The following is a 19,375-nucleotide window of genomic DNA, read 5'->3' as shown; positions in this document are numbered from 1 at the left end:
AGATCGATAGATAAATAGAGAGGTAAAAAGAGATCTGAATGGAGTCGACTTTCACTCTTGAAGCGTTTGTGTAACTTCGGAGAAATTTCTGAAGCAACTCTTCCGCATATAATACTCTGGCTCTTGTGTTCTCTTTGAGTAGTCTCATTTCTTTAGCTTGTCTCTCCTTCTCTCAACGTTTTCGTTGTTGTCTCTTTCCTTCCTCTTTCCTTGTCATCTCTTTATTTTCTTGTTCTTTCTGGTCTCTTCCTCAGGTCGTGAAAACTGTCGAATTCTTCGTAAGGCTTGCAGTGATCTCAGACAGAAGATTTTCGATCTAGTTACATCGTCGTCGCCCTCATCGTCATACAGAAGCGGTTCTCGAGGAGGGGAGAAGGGCCGCAGAAGAAGAAGAAGAGAAGGAGAGAAGTGCAGGGAGCGAGGAAGAGAGGGACAGATGATGAAAGGAAAGGCTTCTTTCTATGATTCGAGCCATCCGTCACGTTTTCTATTGGGTCCATTCTCGTCACCCTCTGCCACTTTTCTACTACGGAGTGAGGAGATCTTGTATCCTAGTCGTGCATGCAAATCACCGTTTTTCTCCTTTCTTTCAAATCGGAAACAAGACGGTGGGGAGCTAAGAAACAACTTCTATCTCTCTTCTTCTTCTTCATTGTCTCCCTCTATGTTGCACTGTAGCAGTTATGATAGGAGGTCACCTGGCGAAGGTCCTCTGAATAAAGAGAAAGAAGATGAAAGATGTATCGATTCTGCCCTCTCTTCTTTTCAAGTCATGATGGGTATATACACTAGAGACATTTTACCTGTCTTAAAGGAAGAGCTCCTCAAGGCTCACCGTCAACGACTGCTACCACAAGACAGGGGGGGGGGAGGAGAACAACAGCAAGGAGAAGACGATGATGAAGAAGAAGAGTTAAGGTTCTTCATAGACAACATGAAAAAAGCCCAGGTATGGTGATGTGTGAGACAGATGAGATAAGAAGAAGGGACGAGGAGGATGGTGTTCTCCAAGACAAGAGGAAAGGGCTTGTCTTGTCATCGGTTGCGCTACCGGAGTAGGTAGGAGTATGTTGATCTTTGACTGTAGACATGATGTATCTACACTCTCGAAGAGAAACAAGAGGAAAGAGGTATTCCCGACACTGCACTATCGAATAGCTAACGATGATAGCATCAGTCGCCTCACGACTCTTCCACTCTGTGAAGTTTCCCAAGCTTGAAGTCCCTCATATTCATCCATACTGTACCTGTTCACCCATACATACGCATTCATACATACATGCATATTCGTACATACATAGATATTCGTATATATACGTTGTTATGCGTGTATGACCATGCTTTGCAGAGGCGTGTGGAGACGTCTATATATGTATATTCGCAGGTTGTCTTCTTCCATCATCTGCTACGTCTCTGTGTATGACCCATGCAAACGACCGCGTCCTAGCGTAGCACATTCATTCCCCCCTTTCCTAACAGGAAAGGAAACTTTCATCACGCGCTCGTCTTCCTCACATGGTGTTCATCCTGTATATATGTATAGATAGATATATAGTGTGGTATATGTCCTAGTGTGTTGTATCTATTTATGTTTTTATGTACGTACATACGTGCGGGAGTTCTTTGCTTCCGACTGTAATTTTGTTTACACCCCCAGTGTCTCTTCATCATAAATAATTCCCTCCCCTCAAAATCTCTCAAGGGAACCGCCTTTTACAAGAACCAAGTATATATGTATATACATATATATATATATCTATATATATCTTGCTCTTTCTCTCTATATAAATATACCCCTGTATCCAGACAGTGATGATGATCAGGTATGATGTATATGTGTCTATAGGCATCTTTCTTTGTTGCTTTCTACCTCTCTGTGTCGTTTGTTTCTTCTTCTTTTCTACCTTTCAGTTCCCGTCTTTTCTCTTCTCTCCACGTCCTTCTTGGTTTTCTTCTTCCTCTTCTACCTCCCTCTTTCATGGAGAAGAACATCGTTACTATCCCTGGGACGAAAGAAGTTCTCCTGAGGGCATCTCTTCTCTCCACAGTACGGATCTTTCAGCCGGTGTTGGGAGGGGGTGTTCTCCCTTGTCTCTTTCATGTCAGCAGAAGAACCATATGCATATGAACGAGGTCATCGAAGATTTTCATGTGTGTGAAGAGGCTCTATATGAAATGAGAGTTAGGCGTATACGGCAGGTCTTTGATATGTTTCCATACTTCTTTGTATCTTCTTCATCTCCTCCACGTTTACTCTCTTTTTCCTCTTCTTCTGATCTTAATCGAGAAGATCATGGTCAAAAGATACAAATGAAGCGGGTTAGAGAGATGCCTCTTTCTTCTTCTTCTTGTTCTTCTTCATCGTCTTCTTCAAGTAGGAGAAAGGACGACGGCGTCTCAGAAGGACAGAGAGATACAGTCAACCATCACATGAAAGACAACATCTCCTTTTCTTCTTCTTCTCCGTTGTCCTTTCCTTCCTTGTTCTCACCCTCTTCTTGTAGTTCTTCTCCTAGTACAGCCATCATCGTGGGGGGGGGGGAGAATAAGAAGACATCGTCATGGGGGTTGGTTCATCATCGCCATCATGGTGATAAGAATACCTTCGTCTCATCCCAGGCAGAGGACAGGGGAGAAGAAGAAGAAGGAGGGGTCTTAGGAAAGAGAGAAAACTGCCATGAGGTGAGAGGCCAGGATGAGGTAAATCTCTCCCTTCTCGAGAATCCTCACGGCGAGAAGACTTCCTCGTCTTTTGTAATGGGAGATTCCTGCAGAGATATCAAGAAGAAGAGAGGCGTACTAGATGCTAGTGTTGTCACTGAGAAAAAGGAGATAGGAGAGAAGGAGAATGAAAGGAGAGAAGAAGAAAAAGATCTTGGATGTCGTAGACGTTATCAAGACAAATGTATACAAGAGAAGGAGGGAGAAGTTCTGAGAAATGAGGACGGAGCACTCCAAAGAGAGAAAGAAGAAGAGGAAGAAGGAGAGGCGGGAATGCTGCCGTGGATTCTTATGCCGAATCTTCCTTCTTCTCCTCCTTCTACTCTTCAGGGTGCTTCTTCTTATCATGGTCATCATCTTAGTGATCCTTACAATAGTAACGATGCGAGTCGTGCGATCATCAATGGTAAGGATGAGGAGGAGCGAGAGAGAAGAAGAGACGTGGGTGAGAGGCAGAGACACGCAAGGTTTCTCTTTTCATTATCGTCTCCTCTTTCCAAGTGTATGATATGTTTTCTTCCTCGTATTTGCGTCTCCTTTTCTCTCCCTCTCTTCTTTCATACCTAGGATTCTGAGCCCTTCTCCTTCTAGTCCTGCTACTGAGGTAGATATTTTGGTAGCTGAGACAGCTGTTGTTTCTGTGCTTCTGTCTCTCTTGATCTACAGAGACATCCATCATTGTAGAAGAGATGCTCTTCAGAAAGACCACGGTGAACTACCTCACACATAGGACGGGAGCTGTTAGTCGGCCGTGCCTCTCTATCTTTCCTATTGGCTGGTGTTCAACTCGACTTTCTCTCTATCCTCATTTCACATACTTATTCCTACATATACATACATACATATACATACATCATCAATGTCTCGTTGCTAGTCCTTCACATAGGTTCATACACTCTCTAAGTACGTATTTCTATCAAGGTAATTCTCTCTGCGTGTGTATATTGTCTATCAGCACCAATAGGGAGAGAGAGAAGTGTCGAGGTGTAGAGCTGTGTGATACACGCGAATTGGCAGAAGGAGAATTCCCCATACCTTCGAAATGTGATATTCCACCTTCGCGATGTGCTAGTATTTTGATTGACTCTGATAGCTTACAGGGATATAGTTTGCATGGCGTGGAGAGAGGAGAGAGGACTCCACCCTCTACATTCCTCCTCACCTATGCACCGGTCCAGAAGCAGTCCATTGTCCATGTATAGATATAGATACATAGACAAATATCTAGATATAGATAGGTATATAGATATAGATCTAGAGAGATGTATAGATATTCCGATTCCGTATGTGTTCTTTTGTTTTCTTCTGTTGTGGTGTCTCAGGGTATCTTTTCTCCTACTCTTCTGCCTCCTCCTCCTCCTCCTCCTCGTCCTCCTCATCGTCTTCTTCCTTTTCGGGTAATGAGAAGTTTGTATTTTCATCTCCGCCGTCTTGTCCCTCTTCTCTTTCCAAGGAAGGACTCTTAAGTCTGCAGGCATGCTTAAATCTCTTGGCATATATCGTGTCTACCCTAGCCTCTTATTGTGATGTAGTCCTACCTTTCCCTATCATCTTTCTACCTTCTTACTATGACCACGCTTCTCGACAACCCTTTTCTTCTTCTTCTTCTGCGAGTAAAACAAAGTCAAGTTTCTTTTCACCTTCATCTTTCTACAAATGTAGTCGGTGGAGAGATATCGTGAGTGGAGGGAAAGCAGATATGCGAAGTAGCTGGAGAATAGGGAGGATCGAAAGACAAGAAACAGAAGAGATGGAGAGGATTGAGTTGGGAGGAAAAGAAGAGATCGGAAAGCCTGAAGGAAGCAAAGATGGGGAGGAGGATCATTATGAGAAAAAGGCGAGGAAAGTTCTTTCTTCTTTTTCTGCGGCATTCTCAGATCCATCTGAGAGACATCTTCCCATAGGAAGTGTTAGGGCAGCTCGGCGAGGAGAAGATCGAGATGGAGGTGACCTTGGATCTAGTGAAGGAATGTGTCATAAGAAAGCTGTCTCCTTCTCAGACATTCCTTCTCAAGATATCTTCTCTTGCAGGAAAGCAGACCACCAGAACGATCATGAATATCATGATAGTGATAAAGCTAAGAAGGTGTCCTCATATCCATCTCCTCCTACTCTTAAGGCCTCTTCTTCGTCTTTCTCCTCTTCTTCGTCTTCTTCTTTCTTCAGTTCTTCTTCTTCTTCTTCTTCGTCTTTTCCTTTAACTGATAACGATGCCTCCCGGATCTCACCTTCATCTGCGTCCGACACAGCAGTCGACCTTCTACCAGACGTCGCATTGACTACGACGACGACAAGAGCAGAGACGACTGCTGGAGAAGTTGTTTTCACCCCTCCTTTCTCATGTTCACCCCTTCTATCTTCTTCTTCTTTTCCGTCGCCTCCTCCTCTTGGTCGTTCCACCAAATCTCTATCCTTTCAAAGTCAGAACGCACAAGACTGTAGTGTTTCTTCTTCTCCTTGTTCACCTTCTCTCGTCGTAGCGCGAGTGGGCTCGCCGTCAGTAAGAGGAGAAAGAAGGTTGAGAAACAGAAGGGAAGGAGAAGAAAAAGAAGAATGTAAGGATGGCGTGAGTGATGATCTTCTTCGAGATCGAGATGAAGGAGAAGGGGAGAGAAAGATTGTCTCTCCTCTTCTTCTTCCCTCTTCGGTTCAGAGTATGAGAGATGAAACATCGCACGGTATCGTCAAAGACTACCGTATAGATCATCATGATGATAAAGACAAGAGCGTCGGGAGTCAAATCTTTTCTTATTCGGAGAGAAAGCCTTTAAAGCTCGTAACAGGAGGAGGTGGCTTACATAGTCAAAAACATGAGGACCAACACGACTATACAGAAAAGAGGGAGAAGGGGGAGAGAGATATTTCGAAAGAAAAGGAGACATGCAACTCGTATGGTCTTCATAACATTCCAGTGCTTTCTTTATCAGAGAAGATAGATGGTGATGATATGCTGAAGAAAGGATCTTTCCCAGGACCTCTGCAAAAGTGTTCAGAATCATGTCGCATCTCTTCTTCTTCTTCCTCCTTTTCTTCTTCTTCTTCTTCTCCTTTGACTTCTCATAGTCAGGAGGCAAGACGATCAGGAGAGAGGGAGGATTCCTCCTCTACGAAAAAAAATCCTTCACTGATGAATACATTGGAAAGTAGACAGGCGACTTCATTCACTTCCGTCGACTCTTCAGAAGAAAGCAGAAGAAAAATACAAATGCTGGACTCGGCAGATTCGGGGAGATATTCAAATGCCCGCAGAAAGGTCTATATACAGCAGAACCAGCTTCATATTCTTTCTTCTTCTTCTTCTTCGTTATTTTCTCCTTCCATACAAAGGGAAGAAGAAGTTTTTAGTGAAGCTTCAGGTGCTACATCCTCATTCCCCTCAGATTCTTCAAACGCTTTCTCTTTTTCGTGTCGCGGAAGTGTCGGTAGTTGTGCTGATTGTGACAAGGAGAAGATAGATGACTTGAGACAGATGAGAAGAAGAAGAGGAGGAAGAGAAGAAGAAGAAGTAGAAGAAGAGAGAAGAAAAGAAGATTGTCCGCCTAGTCGCATCGGAGAAGAAATGCTGAAGATAAAAAGCAGAGGTGGTGGTGATGCAGTAGGACAACTAGGAGAGGCGAACCTCAAGGGATCGACTCCCCCCCCGCTTTCTTCTATACACAAATCGGAGGTGATGGAAAGTGAGAAAGGCATTTCTTCCTCTTCTTCTTCGTCTTCGTCATCTGCTTGTTCTTTTCAAAGACCTTTGAGTGATATGAAAGCTCTCGAAGAATCGGGTTTGTCCTCACTCTGTCGAACTTCTTTTCCTTCTCCAGTTTTATCTTCTCCCTCTACGGCAACGACGATCTCTTCATCGTCTTCATTTGTATCTCCTTGCTTATTAAGTACTTCCCCCCCGGCTTCTCTTCCACCTGAGAAGCCCTTCCTTTCACTTCCTCTCTCAACTCTCAAGACATCTCCAGATTCTCTTGTCACTCCTTCTTCAATCCGTCTCTCTTCTCCATCATCGTCTATCACTCATGCCGTAGGTAGTGCATCGTCACCCTCTCCGTTCCTTCCTTCTCAAACGATGTCCGTAGAGACAACCTCCCTTCCTCGATCATCTTCTCCACGAGAGAAGAGAAGTGAGGAAGATCTATCTCCGAAGCTTTCACAACGGGGAGCTCATCAGTCTCCTATCCCGTTCAATGCTACATCAAGTGAGCTCCTGTCGTTTCCTTCTCTGTATCCCTCTAAGGATAGGCATTCTGTAGAGAAGAGAAAAGTCATCAGAAGAAGGAAAGAAGGAGCTGAGGAGGAACAACAAGAGGAAGAAGAAGCGTTGTTTCCTTCAGAAGAGAAAGAAGACGAGAAAGAAAGTTGCAAAGATTCGCTTCTCCCGCTATCTACCTCTTTCACTCTGGGGAAATCATTCTCGTCTTCATCAAGAGATCGAACACATGCCCAGGGGGTCACTCTCTATCATGAGAAGGAAGAAGAAGAAGCAGAAGTTCCTCATCATTTGACAGGGCGGACTGCTGATGAACCAGGAGAGTTAGGGGAGAAGGAAGACAACCCGAATAAGACATCTACATCTCTCAGAAAGTCTGTAGTGCCGGTGGGAGTAAGAAGAAGAAAAGAAGAAGAAGGAGAAAAGGAAGAAGAAGTACGCAAGGAATTCAGTAGGAAAAAGGTAGAGGAGTTTGAGAGAGAAGTTGATCAGGGAGATGAAGGGATAGATGAGGCTTCACGAGACAGGATAAAACATTCAGTAGATGAGAAAGAAAGAGGAAGTTGCCAGACATCATCATGTTTGTCTCCAAAGAAATCGAGTTATCTTCGTGGTCATGACTCTCAGAGAATGTCAGAAAGAAACGTTCTTCTTCTTCTCCCTCCCGCTTCTTCAGGAAGTCCCAGCAATCCTGACAGTGAGAGTGTATTGACCCGTCTTCTTATAGATAAGCTTCCTTCTATCTTGAAGACAACCGTAATGGAGACAGGAGCACGTCTTTCTCCTCGCCGTATACTTACGAAAGAGCCTTCAACACCGGCGACAAAGACGACAGGCACAGTGACAAGCACAGCTCTCTCTTTTCTTTCCTCGTCTTTAAAAAGCCTAGGAGATCCTCGTCATGTGTTGAGAGAATTCACTAGGTGTCACGACAGTGGAGAAGCGAAAGAGCAGCAGCAAGAGGAGGAGGAGGAGGAAGGGAGGCGGCGCCAAGAGCCTTCAAAATGGATAAGAAGAACAGGAGAGAGAGGAAGTGATGGAGAGGATAGCTTTCAGAGGATTCCCGCAAGGAACGGGGATGATCAGAGAAGGACTGAACTAAAGAAAACAGAAGAAGAAGAAGAGAGAGAAGAAAAGAAGTCAAGTAGACGGAAGGGTAGTGGTGATGCTAAGGACGAGAAGGAGCCTCGTGCTGAGAGTCTAGGAAAAGGAAGAGGGGCAAGAAGAGAAGAGAAGCCACACGAAGAAGAAGATCTGTGTGTAGTTGGCGCAAATGGTAGACACCTATCTGAACAGGAGAGGAGAAGGAGGACAGAAAAAGAACGAGAGAATAGACTATCACTAGAGAAGGAAGGAGGCTCAACGAGAAGAGGAGAAGAAGAAGGTGGTTTATGGAGGACAACAGCATCAGCGCCAGGGGACCTTTCTCCTCAAGAAAGATCCGGTCAACATGAAGATAGGAAGAAGATTTCTTGCTCTCTTCTATCATCTTCTGTCACTCTTGTCACCGAGGGAGAAGAAGATGGAAGGATCTCACCCTCTTCTTCTTTAGTATCTGAAAGGAAAAAGCCAGCTGATGAATGGTCTCTAAGTCAGACCTCTCAAGGAAGAAGAGAAAGTAAAGAAGGACGCCCGAAGGAGAACTCCTCCTCATTCTTTACTTTCCACTCGAGTCTGTTTTCTAAGAGTCCTCCTTCATTCTCCTTCCGATCTGTCTATTCATCTTCACTATCTTTCTCGTCGTCTTCATCTTTCTCTTCTTCAAACCCTGCACCTTCTTTACCTTTCTTTTCTTGGTATGGAGCGAATTCTGTTCTTGCCGCTTCAGGTGTGGTCCTCACAACACACCAACATCGACAGGCGAAACCGCATGCAGGGTGTCGAGGTGAGAGAAGAGAAGCTAGACCTGACGATGATAGAGAAGCTACAGGAAGAAGAGATGGAAGGATAGTACGAGGAGGGCGGTTAGGGACAGCTGGCGTTGTTGAGAGACGAGTACAGGGAAAAGGAAGAGAAGAGATGAAAAAGCTAGATCATGATTGCGATGATCTAGATATTCCAAGGACTAGAGGAGGACGGGGAGAAAGCTGCGATAAGAAGGGAGGGATCGTGAGAGGACCCAAGGCTGTAGAGAGAGGAGGTGAGGATCAGTATGGAAAAGAAGGCAGTAGTAAACAGAAAGCTTATGTTGATGTGGACCAAGCGGGTGGGGGGTTCTCATCGAAGAAGGACGATGGATGTTGTCGCGAAGGAGGATACAAGAGTTCGGCACAAGAGATCAAAGAAGGAAGGAGAGAGTATCAGAGAGGGCCTATGTCGTCGTGTGTTTCTGCTAGAGGCTCTCATGAGGAAAGAAGAGAAAGACAAGAAAGAGATGGAGGGGGAGATGGAAGCTCTTCTTCTTCATCATCATCATCGTCTGTTCGGGTCACTCCTCTTCCTCATATGAATTTCAAAGATAGAGTTTCTTCGTCTGTTCAAATATGTGCTAATACTCAATACCCTCGACAACATCAATCTTCCGCCGCGTTTATAGATCCTCCCAGTGTCGATAGTGAGAAGGAAAGGAAGAAGCAACCTCTTTCAGTAGTGATGCCGCCACGTAGAGATGGTGGTGACTCAGGTGTATATACACCCGAATGGACTAGGGATGAGATGAAGACAGATGGTGTGTCTTCTTCCCTTAGGAAAAAGGAAGAAGAGATCCGAGTAGGTTCACCCCGAGAGGGCGTCTTCAGAAAGAAGAAAGAAGATTTTAGGGAAGGAGGAGGTGAACGTTCTGCAGATGTTCTTCAAGATCTAAGTGATGTACACGCAAGAGCACAAAAGAAGATCGTCTTTTCTTCTACTCCTATTGGTGGTGATGCGCCCCTACCTTATGGAGCAAGCCGTCTGAAAGACTCACGAGAAATGGGTCAAGACGAAGAAGATGATGAAGATGATCGACATCTGCCTATGACAGTTGTTCCTCTTGAGAAGGACCCACCACCTCAACTCCGTGGAGAAGATCTTACAGATGTTTCCCTCGTCCACAGAAACAACAGAGAGATGATGAAGGGTCGACAAGACGGCGAGACGACAGTAGCTGTAAAGAGGGAAGAATTCAAGTTACAAGAAGAGACTGAAGGTCATGGGGGTGGTGAAGAAGACGAGAAGGAGAGAGAAAGAGACAGTTTCGAAGAAGAAGAAGATGACAAGAAGAAGTCCCCAACCTCGATCAATGATAGCAGAGAGGTGTCTTTCAGTCCATACGAGGGGTGTAGTGTAAGAGAAGTCGAAGAAGAGGAAGAAGAATTCTGGAAGGAGGCAGTCTGGGGAGAAGAAGAGAGAGAAGAAGAAGAAGAAGAGAGACAAGAAGGAGAAGGAAGTCCACCGTCGTCCGAGGCTCCCTCATCGTTTGAGTTTCATGTAGCTAGGGCTGTTCTTCTCCACAGAGGCACAGGGTAAGGAGAAGAAGACTAGGGAGAGAGGGGGAGGGAGCGGGTGATTGAAGCGGGAAAAAAGTGTGAGGAAAGAGAAAAGTGGAAGAGAAGATCGATTGGCCTGTTGTCGTCCTTTCTGTGAGGGTTGACAAATGGATAAATAGTTATGCACAGGAGGAGCTATCTAGATGCGTCGTGCTGATTTAAACGGCGTCTTCATTGAAAGAAACGTACAGCACACAGTTTTTCTTCCTCTTTCTTTGTGTGCTCCACGCATGTATAATACGGATGATGAGTGGCGATACATAGTTAGGGGGTTGCGTATACATTTCTCATATAGAAGAGGGAAAGGCAATAGTCTTATGTTCTTTCACGAATGGCGGTGACTACTTTAGTTCTCCCTAGAGATATCAGGGTGGTTGACTTTCTCCTTCTTTCTTATCGCAAAGGATGACACATCTCTTCATAACACGTCCCTTCTTCGCCCTCTTTACCCTGTCTCTTCTATCTTTATGTACTTTTCTATACATCTAGATACATAGACATACATACACAGATCTGTGGAGTTCCACTTTCAAGATCTGTCAACTATCTACAACTTTTATATTCATCACGCTTCTAACGAATTTCCCATGAAGACCTTTAAATGCACTCATATACATACATATTCATACATACATAATGTACATGTTCATACATACATACATATACGTGTATAGCTAGAGAAAACACAACACTATACCGGCGAGTTTCATGAAGACATAATCCTCTTCTTTTTCTTTCATAGTGAAAGCATCGCGCAGGCGTGTTATATCTCCAGCGGCTTCATGTGTGTGTTGCATCTTCTTCTTCTTCTGAATGAGGTGAATGATGAAAGAGAGAGAGAAGAGAAACAACTAGGTAAAAGAAGGATCCACTTGAGTTCGCTGTATAAGAAGGAGAAGTGTGGTGTATTTACTCCTCCCCGCTCTCCTTGTCGATGATTTCTCTCATAGTGGCAGCTGCATGTTTGTTCTTTTCCTTTCGTTCTCCAGGGAGACATTTCGCTTGAGTGTAGTAGACGGGGAATTTCGTCCTGAGAAGTTACAAATGACTTTACACCTTATGAATTTGAATCTTCTCGAGATCTATAGGGCTAAAGAAGGCACCCTACCGCCTCCTGAACTATGGGGTAAGCTCAATCAAGCTCTCATATTTATCGTCTTTCGACGTATGTATCAAGAGATAAATACATGGAGATAGATAGACTGGTAGGTTTAAGACAGATAGATAGAGAGACAGGTAGCTAGGTTCCAAGACAAGTAGATAGGTTTAAGATAAGTAGAGAGACAGACAGGCTAAAGATAGATGTTTATGTTTTCGAATGCTGACATGACCCATCTGGAGTGTTCACGCAACTAGACTTGGATGTAGACTCATAGATGCGAATAGGTAGAGGTGTGTATTTTACTCTCCATCATCTTCGGTCGTATTATCTAAGGAGCAGCTCGACTGTCCCGACACAGAAATGAGTTACACTAGAGACTGTTGTCCATCATCGTCTTGTGTACTTATCAATGTTCTTTACGCTATAGATCTGAGATAGATAGATAGTTAGGTTAAAGATCGATCGATAGATAGATAGATAGACTAAAGATTGGTCTTTTACGCTCTGATGTAAGGCAAGAGGTAAGCAAGTTTGATGGTGACAGTGAGAATTCCTTCATACGGGCCTTTCGAGGTCTCGAAGTTTCTCTTAGACTTCCTTGAACCTGGAGGGAAAGGAAGACTGGGATCGCTGTAGTTCTTTCTTTTCTAGCGTGCATCAAAGAGCTACTCCTCGATTTCCCACGACAGTTCTTCGATGATGAGTGGCTCGCGGAGAGGCACATAACTCTACATACTTTCATATTCATTTATGACGATGATGTGAGCTCAAGTCTGTTCTTATGGTTTAGATCTCTTCCTGAGTGACATTCAATTGTTGAGATTTCATCATTCATGGGAGGACATCGTGAATATCTGGCTGGCTGGCTGCCTGGCTGTAGCGTTCGTTTCCTTCTTGGTGACATGGTAGAGGAGTCAAATGATGTGTCTACTCTCTCAGATTGCATTAGACGTTTCTTTTGAAGAATCTCGTAGAGAGTTTGGCTTTACCTACTAGGGGTTCTTCCCCTTCCGTTACTCTTTCCCCCAGAATGAAACCAATCTGAGTAGAGCTAGCTGGAACGATGATCTTTCATGTGTCGAAGAAAGAAAATTCCTTCTTTTTCTCTTTCTACGTCGATGATCTTTTTCATGTTGTTGCGCGATTTCTCGTTATGACTCTTTCTTTCTTCTTTGTTTCTTTCTCTCTTTCTTCTTCGTTTTACTTTTTCTTCCTAGATGATACATTAGCTCTGTTATCGTCCCTGCTTTACGTAGTGCCCCTCCCTAAGGAGTCTTCTTCTTCTGGCAACGAGCCTTCTTCTTCCTCTTCTTCTCTTCCCCGCTATCATCTCCATGGTGTCACGACAAGAAGCAAGAGAGGAGGGTAGGTCTTCTACTTCTTGAAGACTTCACATTCACATTCTATCTTTATATAGGTTTCACAGGACTCTGTGTTCACAAGGTAGACATCTTTTCTCGTATGCTAACTCCATTCAGATGCCATCAGATAGTGCCGCCTGCAGGTCTCTATATTCACAGATATGCTGGTGGTATCCGAGCTCCTTCAATCATGCATCTATCTCTTTTCATGAAGTGTCCATGTATATCATGAAGTATCTATGTATATATACCTACATACCTTTGCATACGTTTGCGTATATGTATCTGCATAGTCGCGAGCTTTCTGCGGTGTGGAGTTTAACTATATATTTATCGGAATCACTCCTCGTGTGTTCACAAATAACAATAGATAGGCGTTGCGTGTACATGTAGCCTAGATGGGTCTGAGGAGTGGTGACTACATATTTGACCAGGAGTAGGTCGTTGTAGGTAGAGAGGTGGGAAGGAGTATTAGATGGGCTCAGAAATACCTCTCGGTGTATCTCCATACAGTTGAAGGAGATTTGTCGCGACAAACCTGTTTCTTAAAAGTTGTCGGCAATCATGTTGAGAAACAGAGTGGTGGTGTCTATCTTCTCTAGCATGTGTGTATCTATATCTCTATCTGCCTCTATGTATGTATATACATATAAAGGCAGCGATTGTCCTGTTCTGTTCAGAAAGACGAACCGCCCTAGTCCTTCACATAAGTCACATGGGGCCATCCACACATGACGATCTGTCTCTAGCTAGATCTGTGTCTATATGAGATAGACCTGGTGTACACGTGTCATCTCAGGACTTGGGTTTTTTTTTCCTTCCAGACCGCTAATATATCCGTGTATTCTGCACTTCCCTCTTTCTGAAGCTATTGGAGGAGTGGCGCATGAGACAGCCTACAGATCTCTATGTAGCTTAAGTGTTGTATGCGGGGCTGCTCTTCATAATACACACCAAAGAGAAGGGAAGAGGCGTGCTTGTTAAAGGTCCTTCCGCATTGAACAGTCGTTTCGAGCCGAACCCATCTATACAAGTTATCTAACTAACGGATATCTCTATATAGATTCTTTACTCGTAAGTCACATATCTTTCGCCTAAGCAAATCACCGTCTCTCATTTTCCTCTCTTTTCACACCCCCTCGGGAGAGTATTTTGCCGCCGTAGCTATCTATCTATCTATCTATATGTTTTTGTTTCGTTGTAGATATGATGAAGACGATCGTTTTTCTTCCTTTTCAAGTCCACGTCCATATACCTCCTCAATTTCCTCTGCAAATCATCAAGAAGACTCGGGTCTTCCTTCAACAACGTTTCCTTGGTCATTACCTTTCTTGTGGGCATCGAGTGTCTCTTCGCGTAGTAGTGTCGCGTGGGGTCGATTCTCTACATCGATGCTGTCGTTGTCTCCTCTTCTTCTTGTCTCCTCTGGATGGTGGGGGGGGGGAGGACTCAATGATGAAGGAGGATGCCATGCCACTGTACCAAACGAAGAAGAAGAGGATACGACGACGACGACAAACCAAAGTCCCCCTCATCACAAGATTCTTTTCATTGAATCTCCTCTGAGGGGAAGAGAAGGACGACGACGTGAACTTTCCCACCATCATCATTCTTCTTCGTCGTATCCATCAGGAATTCTCCTAGAAGGAAAGGAAAGGAGAGAGATGAAGTCGGATTCCATGTCTAGCCAGGAAGGAAGTGAGAGGATCTACCGAGAAGAAGGACGTAATCGTGATGATGGAGGTAAGCAAGGGACAGCAATCTCCGGATTTAGTGCTTCTTCTTCTTCTTCTTTGTCTTTCAGTCTTTCTTTCTTCATACCATGACAGTAGGCTGAAATCTCCACCTAGAAGAGGCAGACCCTATACACCCCCTAATCAGAATGGTAGTAAGGAGAATAGCTAAGATTAAAGAGAGGTCACATCTATCTGTGTAGCAGAGCATTGACTGTACGCGAATAACAAGTGCATGCACCTGGCCTGATCGCGTCATATCATTGCACGGAGTGATTGACCTGGAGGGAGGCTCTAGTGTCGTCATGTCCTTGTGTTTGATAGGAAATACAGCACCTTGTTTTCTCCCTTCTCACTGGCTAGCTACGCTTCCTCTCTGTATGGTCACCAGGCTCAGTTAACCTAGCTGATCTATTAACGAACGTATTCGAAGTTCTTTTCTTCATAACGAGTTGAAATCCGTGAAAAGATATCTCAGACACTATCTACATACATACTTCTCTAAACCATCGACCTCATGTTCACGAAGGAATGTCTCTTTCTGGATCCTTTCTACTCTCTTTTCTCTCTTCTCTCTCGTCCTTGTCTCTCTAGTTGCTCATGTCGCTTCCCCTGACCTTATCCTCCTCTCGCTATCTCCCATGTGATACTTTACACCAGATGCTTCAGGTAACATGACGTGTCTGATGGTCCATTTGTATAGATTCTTTTGTTTCATGTATTTCTCTACACAGGTAGGACTCTGTTAACTATCTTCCTCCTCTCTAGTATGATTGACCTGCCACTTTTTTGATGTCTTCTTGGGAAAAATTAGGGTGATTCCCAGGAGGCCATTATCATAGCTTCAAGATAAAGTTCTTTCGTGTATGTCTTTTCTCGTTCTATGGTAGTTCTAAGCTGAGGAGTGTTTAGACATGTATTTCTGTATGAATGATTTCTCTCTTCCCTTCCACCAGGATTTCTGACCTTCTCACATCATCAACGTCCTCTGTTCTTCTTCTCTTCTTCGTCTTCTTCATCTGCTTCTTTCATGCGTCCATGTCATGTGAAAGAACGAGAACAAGAAGATGGATGGATGCTACTTGACCGTAATAGCAATAGCAGTAACTCCTCTCAAAAGATTTCATCTTTTCTGTCTACACCCTCACCTCGTGATCCACCTCTTGTTCACGACGAAAACCATAGACAACAAGAGGAGGACGAGGGAAAAGAAGAAAAAGAAATAGAATGCGAACAGCAAACACATCATCCAAAGGCAAAGGCGATCGCACGTGCAGAAGAATCGAGACAATTTCTTGAGCAACTCTCTTCCTCGTCTTCTCTCTCACCGTATGAACATAGCCCCGTCATGGCTCATAGCACTCCTATCCCTCCTACGCCTGCTCCTATTGGAGGTAGGAGGAGTAGCCCTCCTTCGAGGGGGGGTCTTGAGATTAGCAACATATCCTTATCCTGTCAACTGAGGGGGGTTGATGTGGAGGGAGTTCAGGGAGATGATGATCCGGGTGAGGGGAATAAGAATGATAGCGCTTTCTTAGGTGGAGGCTCAGGAAGTAAAGAAGAAGAGGGACATCATGATTCTTCTTTTGAAAAGACAAAACGAAGAAAGATTCTGCATGAAGACAGCAGAAGGAATCTTGATATGGCCGAGAGTATCACGCTAGATACACCAAGACCGGTGTGGCGAATATCATCTGATAAGGGAAACCAGCAGGTGAAGAAGATGGAGATGGAGACAGGAAGAAAAGAAGAAGAAGGAAAGGGAAGAGGAAGAAGAATCTTTGAGAGAGATACTCCCGGTTTCTTGTCAGGTGTAGAGAAGGCTCGACCGCATGCACAAGTAGGAGGATTCCCTCTTTCTTTTTCGCCGCAAGAGAGAGAGGTGATCTTTTTGAGTAGAAACAGAGGTGAGGGGAATAGAAGGACAGGTCGTGGAAGTAGTGAAAATAAGAGTATGCCTGAACCTTTATCTTCTCGCTTTTCTTTTCAAGGTGACCATACCGCCTCTTCAGCAGATCAGCAGGGAGGATTACAGGGACCTTCTTCTTCTTCTCCTCCAACTTCTGTCTTTTCTTCTCCCTTTTCCTCTTCACAGCCTCCCCCGTCCGCTCTCTCTCAGCGCCACTGTACACCAAGACTACCGACAGGTACGACCGTACCGCCGTGTGACAATGGTTTGTTTAAAAGAAGAATGGAAGAAAAGAAAATGAAAGTCTTGACTCGTGAGATGTGCAGAGTAGGGCGGGGGACACTTACCCAGCCGTCTTCACAAGAATTCTGTTCCAGTAGAGTTGATCAAGTTGATATTCCTATAGCCCTAGGTAAAAGAGATGAAGGAGAAAGAGAAGAAGAAGAAGACGAAGAATCTGGGAATAGTGATGGAAGAGAAGAAACCAAACGAAGGAGATATGAACATGTAGAAATGAGAAGACCAACTATTCATCACCCCTCCTTACACGAAGAACCTCCTGCTGCGGCTGAAGAAGAGGAAGAAGAAGACTTGCTCTTTAAATCGCCTCAGGATAGTGACCTTGTATGGCCTCCATCTCTATGTGATCATCCAAGGCATCGAGGAGGCAGGGCCGAATGCCTTGGCCCGGGAGTGATTGAATGTTGTTCTTCTTCCTCTTCTTGTCTCTCTTCACGACCACCCCCCCTTCCTTCTTCTTCTAGTACGACTATAGCCGAAGAAGAAGAAGAAGGTGATAAAGACCAAGCACAACAAAGATACTCGCAATCGGAGAAGATCCAGAAGAAAGAAGAACAGCAGGAGCAGAAGCAAGAGGGCGATGGTTCCCTCGGTTCCAAGGAGCGTGATTTACAAGATCACAGTTGGAAGAGAGAGTTTTTCTTACCATTCTCGGAAGGAGAAAGAGAGAGAAATGAGTCGTTGAGATCAAGAGGAAGTACAGACAACGGGGTGTATAGACATCCTCATACGTCTGCATTCTCAACATCGCCTTTTACGACGATGATGGCGGCGACATACCAATCGACTGTTAAACATCAAGCAAAGACTTCCGGGTTGCTATTACTACATAACCCGTCGTCTTCGCTATATCCTCGGCGCTTTACTACGGCCTCGAGTACAGCTGCAACATCGGCACCAGGGAGAAGGAGTCATCCCCCTCATCCAAGAATAGGAATCTTTTCTTCTACCTCTACCCCTCGTTCTTCTTCTTCTTCTCGTTGTCTTTTACCATCTCCTCCTTCTCCTTCTCTTTTACTACCCACGTCTCCTCTTTCTCCCTCTCATTATTCTCAACAACTCCCTCCACGGCGATCTTACTTCATGAGACCTCCAACGAGGGATAATCCCAATAGTAGCAGTAACATCAACCCCAGGAGCAGCAGCAGCACCACCACCACCACCACGAACAATCTTCTCTACTTCTCAAGCGCATTCAAGGTCCCACACCCGCCTTGTCAGAAAGTTTGTAAGACAACTGAAGACACAGAACGTTCAACATAAGAGGAAGAACGATGATGAGGTGTGCAACAGGAGGAGACGGAGACAGAAAGAAGGAAAAGGAAAGATTTTAGTTGTATGAAGAAGGAATTATCCGATGTCGTGTCTCGTGAAGCAACTCCTTCTTAATCAATCAAGGAGGATCGATGATGAAATTGAAGGGATGGACATTTTGTTTGCAGCGGGAGGATGGAAGATAGGGAGCTTCATATTTGAAGCTGAGGGTTGTCATTTATTACGCGGTTCCCCCTCCTGGGAAATGTGTGTATCGTGGTTCTTTAGACAGGAAGTTGCAGCAGGATACTATAGACTCCTTGGCTAATTAGAATGAAAGACAGAGAACTCGCTCCTTTATAAGAAGCTAAGAAACCTCTCACGCCGAACCTTCCAGACTGACTGATTGACTGTAGGTGGGGAATGTGTACGTCTACAAAGAGATGCGAGAAGTTTTCTCCTAAAGCCAAACACTACACACATGAGAGAGAGAGAGAGAGAGCGAGAGAGTGAGTGAGATAGTCTCAGTCATTGCTACCCACCATTCACACACACTTCAGACGGGAGTGGGGAGGCAGATTGAGGAAGGACGCAGAAATAGTCTTGTGTCTTTCTCCTGTCTTATTCTTACAAACTTCATTTCTTCTCTCTTGGTGAATGTTGAAACAAGACAGAGAGATAGAGAGTTTTTGCTCGGCTCGCGCCACCAAAAGGATCTGAAGCCGTCTTCAGAAAAAACGATCGATACGGCGCTTGAGCAAACTTGTCACTCCTTTGAGTAGTATGTCTTGTCTGCTTGACTCAACAGTCAGTTGGAAGTCTTCTGTCGTCTCTCATCCACACAAGTGTTTGGGTGTTGTTTCTACGCATATATTCAGATGTTTCTACTGTGGCACCTAAGTTTTTCCTTAAACGCATTCATTCTCTCTTCTTGTCAGTAGGGGACTTCAGGAATCACTTCGCCTCCTCAGAAAAAAATAAAAATTAGTCAAGTTTTGCGGATCGTTTTCTCGCTTTTCGCCCCCTCACTTCTTAGTTTAACAGGAGGTGTTTTACTAGTGTTTTTGCAGCAGGATAAGAAATAGTCCTCGGCGATGATACAGCGAAGTTTCTTAGGTCGCAGTTCTACTAAGATTAGATTGAAGGCAGGGGGGTTCAGAAAGATGAATGACTGGTGACACCGTATAAAGCGATTCGACACAGGAGGGGGAGGAGAAAAGTGGTCAACTGTTGGCAGGTATGTACACATATACGTATACAGAGATAAAGCACTTGTACACCTATGGACTGATGAGGATACAAATGTGTCTCCACACGTACG

At 44.5% G+C, this 19,375-nt stretch overlaps 1 protein-coding gene across 1 annotated transcript; it reads left to right on the top strand.

Moving 5' to 3' along the window:
• The first annotated feature begins 256 nt into the window (after positions 1-256).
• On the top strand, positions 257-19,019 carry CSUI_008844 (uncharacterized protein). Its single transcript, XM_068068966.1, has 7 exons — positions 257-949; positions 1,912-3,166; positions 4,044-10,371; positions 11,385-11,521; positions 12,715-12,862; positions 14,063-14,601; positions 15,548-19,019. Exons 1-7 carry the CDS (start codon positions 437-439, stop codon positions 18,061-18,063), a joined length of 11,436 nt encoding a protein of 3,811 aa, XP_067919059.1. The 5' UTR covers positions 257-436; the 3' UTR covers positions 18,064-19,019.
• Positions 19,020-19,375: the final 356 nt, after the last annotated feature.

This window comes from Cystoisospora suis (genome assembly GCF_002600585.1).
Source record: "Cystoisospora suis strain Wien I chromosome Unknown contig_5095, whole genome shotgun sequence".
NCBI classification, from domain to species: domain Eukaryota; phylum Apicomplexa; class Conoidasida; order Eucoccidiorida; family Sarcocystidae; genus Cystoisospora; species Cystoisospora suis.
Note: the sequence above shows the minus strand (reverse complement) of the source record. Positions and strands in the feature narration are given on the sequence as shown.

Excerpts from the sequence above, each read along its gene's own strand:
- CSUI_008844 (XM_068068966.1), top strand. The coding sequence starts at position 437 with ATGATGAAAGGAAAGGCTTCTTTCTATGATTCGAGCCATCCGTCACGT. Across the intron at positions 10,372-11,384 it reads CTTCTCCACAGAGGCACAGG|GGAGACATTTCGCTTGAGTG; the intron begins GTAAGGAGAAGA and ends TTCGTTCTCCAG. Across the intron at positions 14,602-15,547 it reads ACGTAATCGTGATGATGGAG|GATTTCTGACCTTCTCACAT; the intron begins GTAAGCAAGGGA and ends CCCTTCCACCAG.